The sequence below is a fragment of the Microtus oregoni genome, unplaced genomic scaffold (assembly GCF_018167655.1).
Source record: "Microtus oregoni isolate MIOR12 unplaced genomic scaffold, Mior012 000001F_ref0000356, whole genome shotgun sequence".
NCBI classification, from domain to species: Eukaryota; Metazoa; Chordata; class Mammalia; order Rodentia; family Cricetidae; genus Microtus; species Microtus oregoni.
In genome coordinates, this window is record NW_024543060.1 from 4,535,380 (window position 1) to 4,553,176 (window position 17,797).

At 40.3% G+C, this 17,797-nt stretch overlaps 1 protein-coding gene across 12 annotated transcripts in view; it reads right to left on the reverse strand.

The window, feature by feature from the left end:
• Hmbox1 (homeobox containing 1) overlaps positions 1–17,797 on the reverse strand; it is a 135,488-nt gene that overhangs the window by 25,163 nt on the left and 92,528 nt on the right. For all 12 annotated transcript variants that reach the window (XM_041672731.1, XM_041672715.1, XM_041672781.1 and 9 more), the window contains exon 6: positions 15,525–15,678. In XM_041672731.1, the coding sequence (XP_041528665.1) occupies positions 15,525–15,678 (154 nt within the window). The remainder of the gene's footprint in view (positions 1–15,524; positions 15,679–17,797) is intronic.

Consider the following 17,797-nt stretch of genomic DNA (forward strand, 5'->3'; position numbering starts at 1 on the left):
CAACGACAACACCAGGAGACATGCCAACATGGAAGGGGTTAATCTCACAAGGCCCCGCCCCTAGATGAGAAGCTATCGATGACTGCTGAGATGGGAGAATCAGTTTTTCCCAGGAATGAGCCCCTAATTGGTTATCGGATACCAATGGTCAGCCCTAAAACACACACATGTGAGCAATGCTAAATGAACCCAGCAGGGTGTTGTTTATATATTTATATGTGCATACACATGGAACAATAATCCTCAAAGAAAAAGAAGCCAATAGAGATAATGCATGGAAGTAGAAAGAGGGCTTGGTGATGGAAGGGAAACAGTTGGGAGGGAGCAGAATATGTTAACAGGGGATTGAAGATGATCAAAAATTTCATACATATTATATATGTATGAAATGCCATAATGAAGCCTACCATTTTGCAAAATTAATGAATGTTAATAAAAATTAAAAATTCATATTGTATATGGTAAATACATATAATCCATTTTTAAAAATCAGAATTTCCCACATATAAATAGTACCTAATTAAATAAGTTAACACAAAAGGATATATGTATTTAAGAGCAAGATAAATAAAATGTCTAACAAGAAAAATACAGAAAGAGCCAGGCATGTAGAGATCAGCCTGCTAAGCCTGCACTCACCAGGTGGAGGGAGGAAGAAAAGGAATTCAAGGTCATATTCAGCTGTTTGATGCTGAAGCCAGGTGGGATTGCTCACACCTGTAATTACCTAGAACTTGGGAGGCTAAGGCAGGAGGATGTCAGTTCAAGGCTAGCCTGGGCTACACAATGAATTGCTATCTCAAAACAAGCAAGCAAGAGAACAAAACAGCAAACAAGCAAGTAAGCAGGCTTCTCTCAAATCCAACCCACCTGCTTCTCTGTATACTTCAGCCACCATCATGTATACAATGGGGGCATAATCAGCTATGCAGTAAGGCCACTATGGCCATAATTTCCTGAATTCGTTTGATCTCATCCTAAGTTAGATCCAGAAGAGAAAGACAGATGCTAACTTTAATGTCCATAAATTACAACATATTCTCAAGGTAGCATTCATAATAAAATTCTATTTAAAAGGTTATGTAATGATAGTTAAATATTGAATTGCACAGCCGATATAAGTCTCTTCTGTTTAAAAAGATATGTACATAAGATAAAGAGATAGGACTGAAAAACACAGCAAGCATTAACGATTACCAGCTAGTGATAGCATAAAAGGGCCTTATTGTCTACTTTGTATTTTCTTGTCTTTCCTCACAATTTATATATTAGTCATATAATAACTTTATAATGCAAAATGCAATATTTGAAAAGAAAGTATGCTATCTTACGATGTGAGAAATGGAATTTTATATAATTATTATTAAACAATAAAGTTTCTTAGTTTGTCCTATACCTTTTAGCAACATTTAAGAGTGTTTTGCAAATGCACTCGAGTACGGCAAGCAAAAGCCCATCATCCTACACTAATGCCTTTTTACAGATGGGTTCATTTTTAATTCTACAGGCAGAACAAAATAAATAATGGCTCTCCCCACATCAACCTTTTAAAAGGTGTACGTGAAGAGGAAAGCTAAAATATAAATGAGTTCTGTTGCAGAGAAAGCTGTCTGTTTTCACAGCTTGGCAGTATCTTAAAAGTTTTACAAGGGAAAAGCTTGTGAAGATAAAGAGTTTTAAGCAGAAAAATTAGCATCAGCCTATGGACAGAGCAAAGACATAAGAAGACAAATTTTCAAATCGTTCATAAATGCCCATGGAAGTCCTAACACAGCCCTATTGCACGCGGATTGAGACTGTAGAGCAGACCCTGACAAGGAATCAGACCTTTATGTTGGAAAGAAACATCAGCAGGTCAGCATCTTCTACTTGTAGTAAGAATGTGAATTTCATAGATGGAGCCAGGAAGGAGAAAGAACTGCCTTATTCAAGGTCACACGGCCTGTAACGCAGGTTTCCTAATTCAGTTCATTTACTCAAAATCCTAATAGGAATGGCCATTGTTAGCTAAAGACAGGAAACTGTTTCTGATTTTGTTTAAGATATGCTATGCAAACTTCCAAAGATGAATCAACTAGCCCATAGCCCTGCTAATCTCACAGGCGTTCCTGATGAGGGACCCATGCTACCTGCAGGTTCACAGCTGCATCTCGCCCAAGGGCTTTGCTTCCTTGAAAAAGGAAATCTCAGGGGACAACTACAACAATGACCCATCTTTCCTCCCCGGGTATCAGAGGATTAAATAAACTCTGGATTAAACCACTGTTACACATTACCAGTCTGTGTCTACAGTGGGGTTATCAGGATAGCAAGATGCCCTTTGTTGAAAACAAAAACAAAACAAACAAACAAAACCCCTCAAGGCTGAGAATTATGGACACCATGTATGAAATGTGGCCTTCCAAGGTTTACACGTTGCAAAGCCCTTCACTGCAGATTCCACGTTTAGATGCTCGTGGACTTGCGGCACACTGCTGGTGCTGATAGCCAGGCACTACTCACTTTTCTCTTTGCTGTCACAGGTTGTCTGAACGAGGCCACTTAAAGGAGAAAGGGTTTATTCTGGCTCATGGTTTGAGGGACATGGTAGTTTGGCATGGTGGGAGAGCATGATGGGAGTTTGCTCACATTCCAGGAGACCAGTCAAAAGGGAGGACAGGAAGCTAGACCACGTTATACACTCCAAAACCCATTCCCCAGAAATCCCTTTCCTCCAGTTTGGCCCTATCTCCTAAGAGTTCCACAGCTTTCTAGAACACCACCAGAAGTTGAGGCCCAGGGTTTCAAACATATGAACCCAAGGGACATTTTACATCCAAGTCAATACATATAGTGATATTTCTGGAGTTCTCTGGAAAAGCAACAACAAAGCCAAACAAATAGTAAACCTGGCAAGTTCCTACCACATTAAAAAAAAAAAATGAAGAAAGAACACTTGCCTGCCACAAGCAGCCTGACTGAAGTTCATGAAATTTCCATATATTTCCATATATTTGGTCACCTCTCCGCTTTAACAAAGGGTGGTGCTTGGGTCTGCTTGTCCACAAACTTTCTAGAGAAACTACCAATTGTGAGTGAAATGCAAGTCAGCTGAAAGCAACATTTTGAAAGTTCACAAACTCTTGGGCATTGGGGCTGGTGAGTTCCACTTCAATCTGCTTCACCTACAGCCACGCTGTGTGTGGCTGCACCTTTTGCTTTACTGATAGGAAGTAGATCTGTGAGAGAGAACTGGAAGGAAATCCAGAATTAAGTTTCTCATACTTGGCAGACCAATAATGTATCATAATACAAAGATCAACAAAAGAGGATTGATACAGATCAACTCATTGTCTCCTTGATGGGTTTTTTTTTTCTTCCTTAGGATCAATACCAAGCTTTTGCAAAATGCACATTCATGCCAAAAGGATAATGTCTGAGCATAAAATGAGAACTGGTTTTCCCGGGGATCAATCTATTTGTTTTTCTCTCATCTCAATAAGTAGCAAACCAAGTATATAAACCCTTAAGAATTGAGGCTGCAATAACGTCTCAGCCTTTGGCCAAGACTGAGTGAAGAAAGAATCGGGATGCACTGGTCTGCAGTTCCCCCAGTACTTCCTGAAGCCTAACTTTTCCCTTCCTGTGTCTTGGGTTCATAATCATTTCCAGTGATAGTCAAACTATCAGAGTGTAGGTAATGGGCCTTCAGCGACCTTTTAAAAGGCTAATAATTACAGAGAACTTTGTCTCAAAACAAAACAAAATAAAAAACCGAACAACCCCCCCCCCCAAAAAAAACCTTTTTCTTAAAAACAACAACAAAAGGCAAGTTATGGTAGAACACTTCTTAAATCCTAGCTCCCAGGAAGCAGAGGCAGGTGGATCTCTAATTTTGAGGTCATCCTGGGCAACAAACCAGTTAGTTTCAAGACAGCTAGGCTATTGTTGGGAGATTCTGTCTTAAAAAAAAAAAAGCCAAATTAATTCTGATAATACCTGGGGGGACATGTTACTACTCAGTGTCACAGCTAAAAGGCTGTTAAGCAACTGTATACAAGGTTAGTAAACTTCCAAGCAATAACTAAACAGAAAGGCTATTTTGTTGACCAGTCAGCAAGATGACAGAAAAGAGAGTCTGGGCTTTTGAAAAATACATTAATTTATCTTATTTTACATGTATGTGTGTAGTACCAGTGGAGGTCAGAAGAGGAAGTCTGATCAGGTGGAACTGGTCTTCAGCAAGAGCTAAACCACCTCTCCAGCCCCAGTCTGAAATTTTAATGTATGAATGAAAATGAAATTTATGCCCTGCAATGCTGAAGCATGCACAGAGAGTCCATATATGGCGGTTCTATTGAACTTGTCTATATTGGCTTTCATGGTCTAAATTAATTAGGATGACTGACCTCTTCCTCAAGAGGGCACCAGATCTCATTACAGATGGTTGTGAGCCATCATGTGGTGGCTGGGAATTGAACTCAAGACTTTTGGAAGAGCAGTCAGTGCTCATAACTGCTGGGATGTCACCAAAGCAATAGAACAGAATAATTTGTAGGAGTCACTGTATCATGACCAGGACTGCTATGGTACATAGGTCTTCTTCCAAGTATAGTTTAAAGAGCACATCCAAGGATTTTGTACCATGACACTTAGCAATACATTCAAGTTTCCTCAACCAAAAGACAGTCACGTAGAATACTGACTCACAAGTTCCTCTCCTACCACACTCACGAGCAAGCCCTTGTGTAAGTTGTGATCTTAGGACGTAACAACTTTCCCCCTCACTGTTAATAAGGGCCAAGGTTTCCTTTGATCGTGCTGATGATATAGTGTCCCCTTGTATCTACCACAGAACTTACACAAGGTAGAAACTGGCATATCTGAACCTTAAGAAGCTCATTCACTCGTTTCCCACAGAGTTTTCAGTAAGTTCATGTGGTGATATTTTGTTTGTGCTCTAACAAATAAAGTTTGTCTGAAGATCAGAGGGAGGAGCTAGCCACTAGTTAACCACAGAGGTCTGGAAGTCTATACAGACAGACAGGAAGTGACGTGGTTAGGAGGAGGGAGAAATATAAGGCGGAAGGAGACAGGAGCTCATTCCTTTTTCAGCTGAGAAGTTAGCAAGGTAGGAGTTGGCTGTGGCTTGCTCCTTTGTGTCTCTGATCTTTCAGCATTTACCCTGATTATCTGGCTCCGGGTTTTTATTATTAAGACCAATTAGAACTTGTGCAACAAGTTTAATTAGTTTTCACACATCTGAAGTTAGGTTCTTATGAAGCCATTATATCTCACAATGACTTGTTAATATGGTATGAACTGTGTTTCGTGTCCTTGTAGACTATGGCTATGGGATGGCATGAGGAGCGTGGGGTTCTCTGTTCTACTTAATTGGCTCAAGAACTATTGAGAAACAGGGTTCAAACATTGTTAAAAATAACAACTGCTGGCAAAGCATCCACAAGAGAACGAAGAAAACTTTTAATCCACCTCAAAAGCATCATGATAATTTCTCTTTTAGCTATTTCTGTTTGACCAGAAAGGAACCAGGAAGTATAATTTGCCAATTTTAAAATGCATTTAAGGACAGTTCATCTTCTTATTGGCTATGAGAAATGGATTGGGATAACTTTACTCGTCAATAAGTGGCAAAGTTTTGTTGTTTTTTTCCTCAAATAGTCTAATGGATTGAAATGAGGTCATGTCCAGGCTCCTGCTGTCTCATATAAATGCTAAGAACTTCCTTCTCTTTGCAGAGGTACAGGAGGTGCAGCTCATCATGCTCCACTCGAGTATTCCACAAGGGTAAGGAAGAGGAGAAACTCATTTTAAAATTCAACTTCCAGTACCTATTAATTCCAAAATGTCTACTTTATTCCCCAGCATTTCCTATTCTAGAACAGTGATAACATCAGAAGAGGGGGGAGGACCAGCTGATGGCAAAACCGTTTCAGGGAGGCAGAGGGCATGCGCCTTAATTCTCATTTATTACAGAGCAGAGTTCAGGAGCTTCAACTCTGCCAGCATAGAACATTTTTTATGGGTGAAGGAAAACAACAATAGTAAGCAAAGGGAAGACAACACTGAGGGAATGAAAGTGATTTCTGAGTCATTTTAAGTGGGACCTTTAAATCTTCCCATTATTATCTCTGAATTGAACTAAAGACCCTAAAATTTTGAACAAAATCACAAAATACTGTACTGTCCCTCCTCTGAGCCTGACAGGTTTGGAGGAGCAGACCTGGGATAACAGTCTGTGACTCTGCTGAAGTTTGGGGTCTTCTTACACACTCATTCAATCATACTCAAGCTACACTTAGAACCATTAGCCCTCATGCCCAGTGCCATGTACCTCATATGCCTGCTGGGTCTAACAAAATGCTTTCCTGGAGCACAAAAAACATGTCGCTGAAGAGCCAGGAAAAACACACTGATTCTCTCTGGCAATGATATTGTCTGTAACTCCATCCTGACAATGCACCTTAACACCAAGTCAGTGAGAAAAGTGAATTTTGTAACTTTTATAACAACATCCTTTATAATATATAATATGGGGGGAATCAGAAGATTTTAAAGAGTCAGTGTGGCTGGAATGGCAAGTTACTTATTCTCATGTCTAGAAAAGGGAGTCTAGTCAGGCTCTGACTTTAGAAAGGAAGTCTGGGAAGACTGCTAACTAGTTTCAATCTTTCAATTCCTATGCTGTCCTATAAATCAGCCCACTTAAACCATAATCTTGGATAACTGGCACTGAAAAAGCAAAAACACTCCACTTTGTATGTGGGAAGAAAGTGGCGGCACAGACAACTTGGAAAATGGATAATGAAAAAGAATATGATTAGAGAACTCACTGCGGCATGGATGCAAATCAAAATGCAGAGACAGCCAAGCTTATAGGATGCAAGATCCTTCGCCACTCTAGCCTTAGTGAACGCATGCTCACAGCAAGTCACTCCTGTTACTGGCATGTCCTGCCTCCTCTCAACCGACTGAAACATCCTGTCCCAACCACAGCAAGCAGCTTGTGTGCTTCTGCAGTGTCTCCTCTCCTGACGTTACTTTACGCATCCCACTGGTCTGACTGCCAGTCTCTTGTGGGTAGCCTGGGCCCCACCCATCATTCACTTCTCCTACAGGACCAGAGCTTTTCAATATGCCTCATCACTATGTAGCGTTCCACAGAGAAAAATGAATGGCTACTTCTTCATCCCACATTCCTCCAAAACAAAAACAAACAAACAAAAAAAATGAGATGAAGTCTCTGTTTCCCAGGCTGACTTTGAACTTTGGTCTCAGGTGACCTTCATGTCCCAGTTTGACAAGCACCTGGAACAACTTGTAGGCACTGCTATGTCCTGTTTGGATTGTTTTCATTTTAAAAGAAAGGCAAAGCAGACTTTAATTGATTAAGAAATATGAAAATGGTAAATTCAGAAATTTCCAATTCAACAAAATTACTCTATGCCTTGATTAAGGTTCTATTGCTGCGAGAGACACCATGACCATGGTAACTCGTATAAAGGAAAACATTTAATTGGGACTGGCTTACAGTTCAGAGGTTTAGTCCATTATCATCATGGCAGGAAGCATGGCAGCATGCAGGCAGCCGTGGTGCTGGAGAAGGAGCTGAGAGTTCTACATCGGGACACACAGGCAGCAGGAAATGAAAGCCACAAAAGCAACACTGGGCGTGGTTTGACCATCTGAGATGTCAAAGCCTGCCCCCAGTGACACAATTTCTCCAGCAAGGCCACACCTCCTAATAGCCACTCACTATGGGCCAATGGAGACCATTTTTATTCAAATCACAACACCATGAAAGTTATTAATACATATTATTAGTGTTATCTAGATTTTATTCACTTATTTTGGGGGAGGAGGTGCATCAGAGGTCAGAGGTGAACCTACATTAGTCAGTTCTTCCCTTTCAACATGTGACTACCAGGGACTTAACTCAGGTGGTCAGGCTTGGTGATAGGAGTCTTAGATCACTGAGCCATCTCACTGGCTCTATTTTTTTTTTAAATCTTGAACATGTAGTGAAAGGAAGATTATTAATCACATGGCATGTATGCTGTAGTCATGAAATCACAGCACTTCTACAGATGAGTATCATCTTTTTTTCTTCTTTTTATATGTAGGGGTGTTTTGCCTGTACATATGCCTGTGTACCATATTTGTGCCTGGTGCTGTGGAAGCCTGAAGAGGGTGGCTCCCCTTGGACTGGAGGTTATAGACAGTTGTGAGCTGCCATGTGGGTGCTAAGAATGGAACTTTAGCCCTCTGGAAGAGCGGCTTTTAACCACTGAGCCATCTTCCTAGCTCTGCAGTCATTACTTTTGGCAAGTGGCTCGTCTAAAGGTACCTACAACAATGTGTTCTTAATCACTATATCATCAGCTATAAAACAAAAAGAAAAGAACACAAAAACACAACACCAACATTTAAAACAAATAATTTAAGTTGTATTATGTCTCAATCTTTATCTTTGTACACTTGTAACTGTTGCTTTATTTTACTATCACTCATTGTTATCAGTTTCTCAGAGACTCACCCAGCAGCCCAGGCTAGGCTGGAATTCATTATTCTTCCCAGTCTGGCTTCAAACTCAGCTTCCCGAGTGCTGGCCTGATAGGCTTGAGTCACCATGACTCCTCCTTGCCTTGTGTTTTATTATGAAAACGTAACTGCTTCACGTCATGTCATCTGCATCTTCCCTCGAGTTTACTAAGTTGTCTCTGTCCTTTGCTGTGGCATTCCACTTAACAAATCCACCACTACTGACTTAGACACTTGTAAAAAGCAATCACACTTAAATGGAAAGAGCTAAAAAACACACTCCATTTTTCTCTTGATGTTACTAACTTGCCTGAGATCCAGGAGCTAAGAGGTACTTTCCTTAGCAGGCTCACTCAATTCAGCAACAATATAATACAGAAATAAACAAAATATTCTTGGGACTGTAAAGAAAGTTTTAAGGATGGAAAGAAAAATAAGAGAAATCAGTTTTTTTCTAAGTTACTATTTAGACATGAGTTTGCAGTTTTCTCATGCTATAAGAAATGAGAACGACCTGGATGAAGTGGGTGGGAGGTTAACAATGACTTTGTTTACCACTCTTTGTTATGAGAGATCATAACCCTCTAGGATATTTCATTATCCTACACCTGTAAACACTCTGTAAGACTATTGCTGAAGGAGGCATTAACAAACTATCTTTGGAAAACGGTCTTCTGACAGAGGCCAGTCAGGGATGACTGCTCACAGTACCCAGGCCATGCCAGCCTGCACTAGAACATAGCTTCTGCAAATCTGGCTTTCCTGAATCCTCCCGGCAAGGAATTCACCAAAACTACAAGTGAAAAGAGACAGGAATGAGACTGACACCAAATCCAAGCATTAACACAAACTGTCCTGGGAAGAATTCCAAAATGCTGAAGACCAAGGGAATTAAATTACAGACCCCTCAAACAATATTCTAGAAACATGCTTTCTAAGCCGATTGGTCTCTTCCATACTAATTCTCCCAGGAAGAAATAAGACACTTGTGTGGAATGCATCTGTGTGTCAGACACGTCTCAAACGCAGATTATACGCACATCAGGTTAAGGGCAGGGACACCAAGTTTAGAGCTTTGATTTGTGTTTGCCATAGTACTGTGGCTGCAATGCTATTTTCGCTCACGACAGCAGTTATTCTGAGAACCTATTTTTGGATACTTGAATTTTGGGGGAAGGAGACACTCACTCTCAGGCTTGTGTTCAGTGCTGCTTCCTTGGCTTCTGGGGGAGAATATTCTGGATGAACTTCTTAAAGTTGTTTTGTTAAGTTCAAAGGTCAAAAGAATAAAAACCATTTTCCTTATAATTCCAGGGCTCTATGTTGGTCTTATTTTCTATGACTTAAAGAAGAGGACCATGACAAAAACAATCCAAGAACAAAAGCATACTATAGGTATTCTGGTCAAGAAGAACAACAAAACATGCAGCAGAACTCCAAGTGCACAGACACATTCATTTCTATCTTCTTGGACACGATGACATACAAGCATTCAATCACTCGACTAGAAGTAACAGCATGAGTAACTTTCTCACACTTCAGACTCCAGAGCTGGTGACCAGTCACTGCACCAACCTAATACCGCCAGGCCTCTCACATTTGTTCCTGAGTCTGGTCAAGGCTTCCCCCAAGTTGTTGCTTTCTTCCCATCTTACCTAACTGGGTTAAGAGCCGGTGGCCTGATTTCGAGGCTTCATTTACCTTCCTCACTGAAATGAAACAGGGGTAGGAGCAATAGCCAGGTTTTGCTCTCTGCATTCCAGTCACAGACCCAAACACTCCAGAGATACACTTGTTTCCAAAGCTAAAGGAACATCAAGGCCAGATTCCCGACAGATGCATAGGAAAGAGTACACCGGGAGGCCTGGCTGCATCCTCCAGAATTCAGATCCAGCCTGCTCATGACCTTCTTCCACGGTGACTGTTTCTAAGCTCTCTGCCAGATACTGCCTCACTACCAAGAAGCAGTTGATTGACTGGATGAGTGAAAGGGCAGGTTTCTGGGATGGAAATCCCAGTATGTGTCTCATATCATCTGCAGATGTAGACCTTTCAAGTGTGCAACATAGTTAATGTTTTCCATCTTGTGAATATACAAACCACTGAGGTAAGTCTAGCTGAGTGCTAATATATAGCAAAAGTTTAATACGTAACTGATCTAAGATTATCCAATAATGTCATTCTAAATTCTCTATTAAAATACTCAAATCTTCTTTAAGACAACAAATACTGTTCTAAAGAAGAAACATGACCAACCTACACAGATAGAATAAACCTGTGATTCCTCATGTTCCTATGGCCCAACATCAATTATTTTCTTAACGTTTGTGCTACATCTTTTCCTATAAAAACCCTTATATGTTCTTAGCTAAACAGAAGGCTAAAGGGTATGTTAATCCAGGGCTAACCAAGGCCTTCTTCATGTACTAAGAGCACTGTATACACCCAGAAGAAAATGGCTTTCTCTTCAAGGGACAGGACTTATATGCAATAAGCACTGTCTAGAGAGGCACATGTAACTCAGCTGTTCACTGGACTGTATGGCCTCAGCAAGTCACCTAAGCCCCCTGAGCCTTGGCTGCCTCATTTGGAAAGGGTGGCAATGGGGATCAACTGTGGAGGGTAGATAGGGGATGCTCCTAATGGTGCCTTCCTTTTTTATGTTTTGTTGAGGTATGACTCACTTGTGGAGTAGTTTACATATCTGAAATGTGCTTTTGTTATATTCATAAAAGCAGTGTGCTCTTCAGTTGTTTCCTGACCCCCAGGCCTCTATCTTCCCCAGTCGGAGGAAATACCAACTATGTTCTTTTTCTACAGAGTTGACTACTCTGGGTATTTCTATAAATAGAACCACATAATATTGCCCCTTGTGATAATCAATGTTTCTGGGAGTCACTATTAGGAAAGTCATGTACGTAGGATAGAGAATGCAAGAGGACAGCAGAGAAAAAAGAGCAACATTCATAATGTTAACATCATGACCGTCTATGGTAAGCACAACGCTCTGATAAGTAGTGGGGAAAATGCATCACTCAAGTGCTTTGGGTGGGAAGGAAAACCGCACACACAGTCTCTGCACATGCGTGCACATGCTGTCAGGCATGGACGTTCTCCTGTCAGTGCTTTGCTTTTCTCAGTAAAATGTGAATTAGGTCACCACAAGAGAAGGAGGTTGAGGTGTTTTCAGAGAGAAAACAAAGTGTAAAATGATTTTAAGAAAGAGGAAAAGGCGAGCCAGGAAGGCAGTGAGTGCTTGACAGAACCGAAGAGCTACTTGATGTTCATGGCCATGAATTTAAAATTAGGTAAATCAGCAGGGTTTTAAGAGTTGTTTTTTTTTTTTTTCCACTAGCTACATTTAGCTGGGGGAAAACATGTAGAAACTGTGCAAGTTGAAAGATGTAACCAGACATCACCTGTACCCGAGGTATGAGCTAAAAATAACTTCATGATGGCACTCCCATTTCTAATGCCATGACAACTTTCTGAGAGTCACGCCAGGTAACTTCCTAGTTCCTGTTAGCCGGAATAGGCTGACTCTGAAAACAAGCACTCTCAGCAATAACTGCTTCATGCTCATCTTCATCAACGTACCAAAACCCTACATTCCCAACAATTCACTACGAGGGTTGGGTGAGTGGCTAGAACCAACCCTTGTCTAATTCTGAAGTTTATCTTTCCTTTTTCTATCATTACACCTAAATCTTCATCTTATAATAAGAACTGGGATCTAGGGATGCTGAAAGGTTCTTCCAAGGCCAATCTGTTTTCTAATGGTGCAGACTCTCTCTTTGCTGCTGTCATTCCCATGCTCAGCCTAGAGCTAGTTACATTATGTCTTTCCTCAAATTCCTTTCTGATAGCTATGCCTTCTAGCCATATCTTATTCCTTTGTCTTTTTACTCTAATTTAGGCCCTTATTACTTAGGCCCAGATTATTCGAACAGCCTCCTAATCTGGCTTCCTATAATATTAAAATGTCCACAGCAGGTAAATTTGTACAAAGATTAATATTTACACAGAGTTAAAAAGAGATGGGAGAAAAGGAGAATAACTTCTGCTAGACACCAAGATTCTGGGGGCATAATTATACTTTAATTATGTGGCAACAGTTGCGTAACATAGATACATTCAGGGCTTTAAAATACACACTTTCAACAAGGGAGCTCTATCTCAGTAAAGTTATTTTTTCTTTGTTTATATGTTTTAAGGGCATTTACACTTGTGTGTGGAGGTCATACAATGACTTTGTGGAGTGGCTCTCTCCTTCAACCTTTATGTAGGTTCCGGGGATTGAACTCAGGGTGCCAGGCTTGCACAGCAAGTGTTTTACCTGCTGAGTCATGTCAGTGGTCTTTTTGATTTCTATACTTATTCATCCAGACCATTACTGACAACATTCAGGCTGTTGTCAGTGGTCTGATACTAGATGACAGTGTTCTTCTCTGTCAGTATATCTTTGACAGTATATATTCCAGTATAAGTTTGTGGAAACAGGAATGTTGTTGCAAAGGGCAAATCCATTAGTCATGGCCCCTGACACTGCCTAGCTCTCTTCCATTGAAGCTGCTCCATTTTGCATTTCCATAATAATGAATCAGAATGCGATTTCTCTAGAGCCTAATCAAGAGAAAATTTGGCCAAACCTGGTGATTTTTGCCCGTGTGACAGGTGAAGAATGGTATCTCAATGGAGTTTGAATTTGAATCACTCAATTCAAGGTTAGTATCTTGGCTAGGATGCAGTGGTTTACACCTGTAAATTCAGCACCTGGAGGCTGGCACTGGAGGACTGCCATGTGTTGAAGGCTAGCCAGGGCTAAAGTGAGACTGTCTCAAGAAAGCCCAAACAAGAATGACAATAACTTTAGGACTTTTGTATGTGCTTAAACGGCTTCTGCATTACTTCTGGGCCACTTCTTCTAGTCCATCTTTCTGTAGAGCTGTTGGTCTTATCTCATTTAGGAATTCTTTACATACTAAGGGCGATAAAAGTTGCAAATATTTTATTCCAATTGATTTTACTACTTTGCTTAGTTTTATCCCAGCGGTCCTTTCCATTTATATCTATCCATCATTTCCTTTCTGCTTTTTGATTAGGAGGCTCAGTTAGGAAACATCTCTCCCATTTCCAGATTTCTTCTGTGAAGAGACACCCTATGTTTCCTTCTTCTATGTATTATGAATTCACTTCCCTAATTGATTTGAAATTTATCTTCCTGTATGGAGTGAGGAATGGAATAGTCTTTACTTTTATTCTATACCAACATATTTGAATAAGGCTTACTTGGCGGTGCTATGTATTTATTCAAACATTCAGTCTAGCCAAAAAGTGTGATATACTACTCTAAGGCCAGGAGATTTTATGTTCCACTTCTGAGAATACAAATCTCCATTTTTGGAGGACGCAGATCATTTAGACAATTGATACTCAGTGCTTTGAAAGGCTTTCAGCATTTCTGAGAACTCAGGCCTGAGCCACACCCTCTCTAGCTGTGCCAGGTTAAGATGAAATGAAGCCAGAAGAAACTCAGTCCTAGGTGAAGATATTCATTAAAATTGAGACTAAAAATATGTTAGAACTAAACAGGAACCTTACAAAAAGATAAAATGTTGTATATCTTTTTGTCTAAAATTAGTCAGTGTGATTCATGGATAGATGTTGCTACCTTGAAAGAAAAATTTAGACGTAAAGGGAAACCTAGTCTCTGAGTCCCTGAGGTTCAACTCCTAAAACATAGAGAGAATGTAATCCACTATTTTCATGGTCTCAATGTTTAATCCATTCTCATATTGACTTTGTGTAATAAATGCACTTTAATATCTTAATGAAAAATTTAACTAACTCTTATCAGTATAATTAGAACCCATACTAGGCACAAAATAATATCAAAATTTATCAGAGGAAAATATATAATGCTGTGAATAATTTAAGGTAGACATTAATTTTCATTCCCATCTTCTATATGGAAAATTTGAAACAAACTTTCAGAAAGAATCAGACTTCCAGATGAGGGAAAAGGAGCAGGCTGCAGTCAGATTTCCAGAGCACGAGTATCCCCTGCTCACTTCAGTCAATCGGGAAGAAACAGGTTCACGGTTATGAGAGAGAGAGAGAGAGAGAGAGAGAGAGAGAGAGAGAGAGAGAGAGAAATGCACAGCCATGGATAACTGACAGCCCCACTGTGGCTACCTATTCACTTCACTTATATCATTTGAACTTCAACACTGTAATGAAGTAGGTGAAAGAGAGAGGGCAAACGTCCTGAATAACATATTGCTGGTACTGACACTTTCATTTTAGAGACAAGGAAGATACAGTTTCCGTCTCTGACCTGATCAGAGTCCGATCAGGTTTTGGTACTTCTGAATCTTCATCAAGTGTTCTTTCCAGGATGCCACTCTGGTGGTCAGATTAGGTAAGAATGACCCTGCTGCCTGTCTGTCAACCTCTCCACCAAGTCAGAGTCCTATAGATATCACTTATGCAAGGAGTGTGTGTGGAAGGGTACTTAAAGGACAATTAGAATATATACTAAATACAGCAATGTGTTATAAAAGATGGGGAAAATGAAACTGCCAAAAAGTGTTGAAACCAGATATGGATCGGGTTTTGTTAAAGTTTTAAACCTTTGGAGACCCATCTTTTGAGATCATCCCCCTGTTGCAGAAAAGTGAGTCTCAGAGCTGTCCTTTACAGTTCAGCACTGATGAAAATAAAGACTTCACAGTGTTTTTTCAAAACAATAGAAAGATATACATTTAAAAATATTAACTCTAAAGACTGTTATGCTACAGATGACAAAATTAAATTGTATGTAAGTCAAATAGGCCAATAAACACTAACCCCAGCTTTGCGAGTTCTCCTATTTCAACCATTCTAGAAGTCTATAATATTCGTAGAGCTAGAATCTGAACCTCAGATTACTTGTTGGAAATGAAACTGGTCTGGGAAGCATTTCCCAGCAATAGGAGAAGTACCTTTCCATAACAGCTAGGCACTCCTTTCTCCAGGTAAATCTACTCCCCCGCCGGAGTCGGAAGGTTCCAGGTGTGGCAGAGACTGGAGGAGGTGTTTGTCTCCATTCAGGGTCCTCTATTGGAATAGGGGCTGGTCTCATACTTAACGTAGCCCCTGGAATAAACAAAACATTTTTTTAGCATATATCTTGCAATTAAAAAAAAAATCAGTATTACAAGGATACAAACGAGACAATGCGGTCTGAGTATAAGCTTCTTGATACTGAGACTTGAAGGCCAATATATTTAATATTGTTATAAGGAAAATAATGAAACATGATCAAAGAGCTATAGAGATTGCTAGGTGGTTAAAAGCACTGACTGCTCTTCCAGAGGAGACAGGTTCAATTCCCAGCACCTAAATAGCAGCGAACAACCATCTGTAACTCCGGTTCCAGGGTATTCAATGCCCTCTTCTGGCCTCTGCAGGCACTGGACACATATGGTTCACAGACATATATACCAGCAAAACACCCATACACATAAAACAAAGATGACCAAAAGAAAAAACCTGAAACAGTAAAAGCCTCTTCCTTCAAAAGCCTGCAAAAGTCATCCTAACTGCCACCTTTCCATCAGCTCATGTGTCTGTTAGCTCCTTCAATGGATTTCACACAAAGCATGAGACCTATTTCTTCATAAAAAGCACTGGACTTTCCTTGTTGAGGCTTTTTTGAAATTCCTTCACTAGGCCAGATGTGGTACACATCTGTAATCCTACTACTTGGAAGTCAGAGGCAGGAAGATCAGGAGTTAAGGTTAGTCTCAGCTACATGAGACCTTGTTTCAAAAAGAAAAGTGTAAAATACAGCAGCAAAGAAAATAAGAAGGTATTATAAGCCGTTAGTGAGCAGGATCCAGGCCCTACAGGTCTACCACCTACCAATGCCATATTGTTCACCTCTGACAGAACAACTTCGATCTGAGAGGTTCACTAATTTAGACCAGCTATCTTCAAATAGCCTCAGAGAGTTATAATTCACTAATTCTCGACTTATCACATGTCTTTTCCCGTGGTTTGTTCTAGACTTGAGGCTAGCCTCAAATCAGAAGCCATACCGTCTCTAGCTTCTATGGACTTAGCTCACAGATGTGCATAGAGCTTGGCATGCTGCCATGGCAAGTCTCTGCCTCCCCTTCCTCTTTTACTCCTTGCACTGCTAAATTCATCTTTCCCAAACACAATTATAGTTATATCACTCTTTTGATTAAAGCCTCCAAGAAGTTCCCTTTGGCTGTAGTTTACCAAACTCCTTTTCTTTCTTTCCTTTGAGACAAGAAGTAAGGCAGCACAGAACGCCTACCTCCATCTCTCAGTGTTGGAAGTATGGGCATGCTTCATCAAGCCCAGCTTATCGAACTCTTAATACTGTCCTAGAAAGGCAAGTTGGAATTCAAAGGGTTTATGTACATAAGAATACATGTTAATTTCACACAATGACCATGTTTCTTCACGATAGGAACTATTTTCTATCATATCATCAAATAACCCCATGGATAATGTCTCTATTTGAATATACACACACTCTTTCTGAGACAGGGCCATTCTATGTTGTTAGGCTGGCCTTTAGCTTCTGGCCTCACTAGTTTCTCTGGTCTTAGCCTCCCAAGTAGTTGGAACCACAGGTACACAAAAGTGGTCCCAGCTAAACTCCTTTCCTAACAGCATCATCTTTTTTTGTATTTTCTTGGATGGAGACCAATGGTTTAAACAATCTAGATTCTCCTTTTAAACATATCGTCTGTCTCTCCCTTCTTAGTAAATCTCTTCTTCAAACTGCAAGCTAAAATATCTCATGTCATTTTTAATTTCTTTATTCCCCTCCACATATTATAAAGCTAGTACTACACAAATTTCATTAATTTTATATTCAAAATAAATCCAGGACAAAATGTTTTTTATATGTATTGAAGGTTTACAACAGGTCAGCATCATCTCTCACAACCATAACTGCCCAGGACAGGGCTAAATATGGATCTTCACAGTAAGCCATGACTCCCCGTCATTGTGCTCTTAGATTTGGGCTCATCTATGACATGGAGAAACCCCAAGGCTAGATCACAGGGAGCCCTGCACCTGCTCTCTACATCTCCTGGGATGCTGTGCTTAGAGAATTAAGATCAACCACACACAGTAGCAATGTGGAAGTCTGCACAGAATGAAAGATATCCACCTGATCTCCAGGTGCCTTTGCCATTCTACCTGAGCACCAGACAAGACAGGGAAAAGGCAA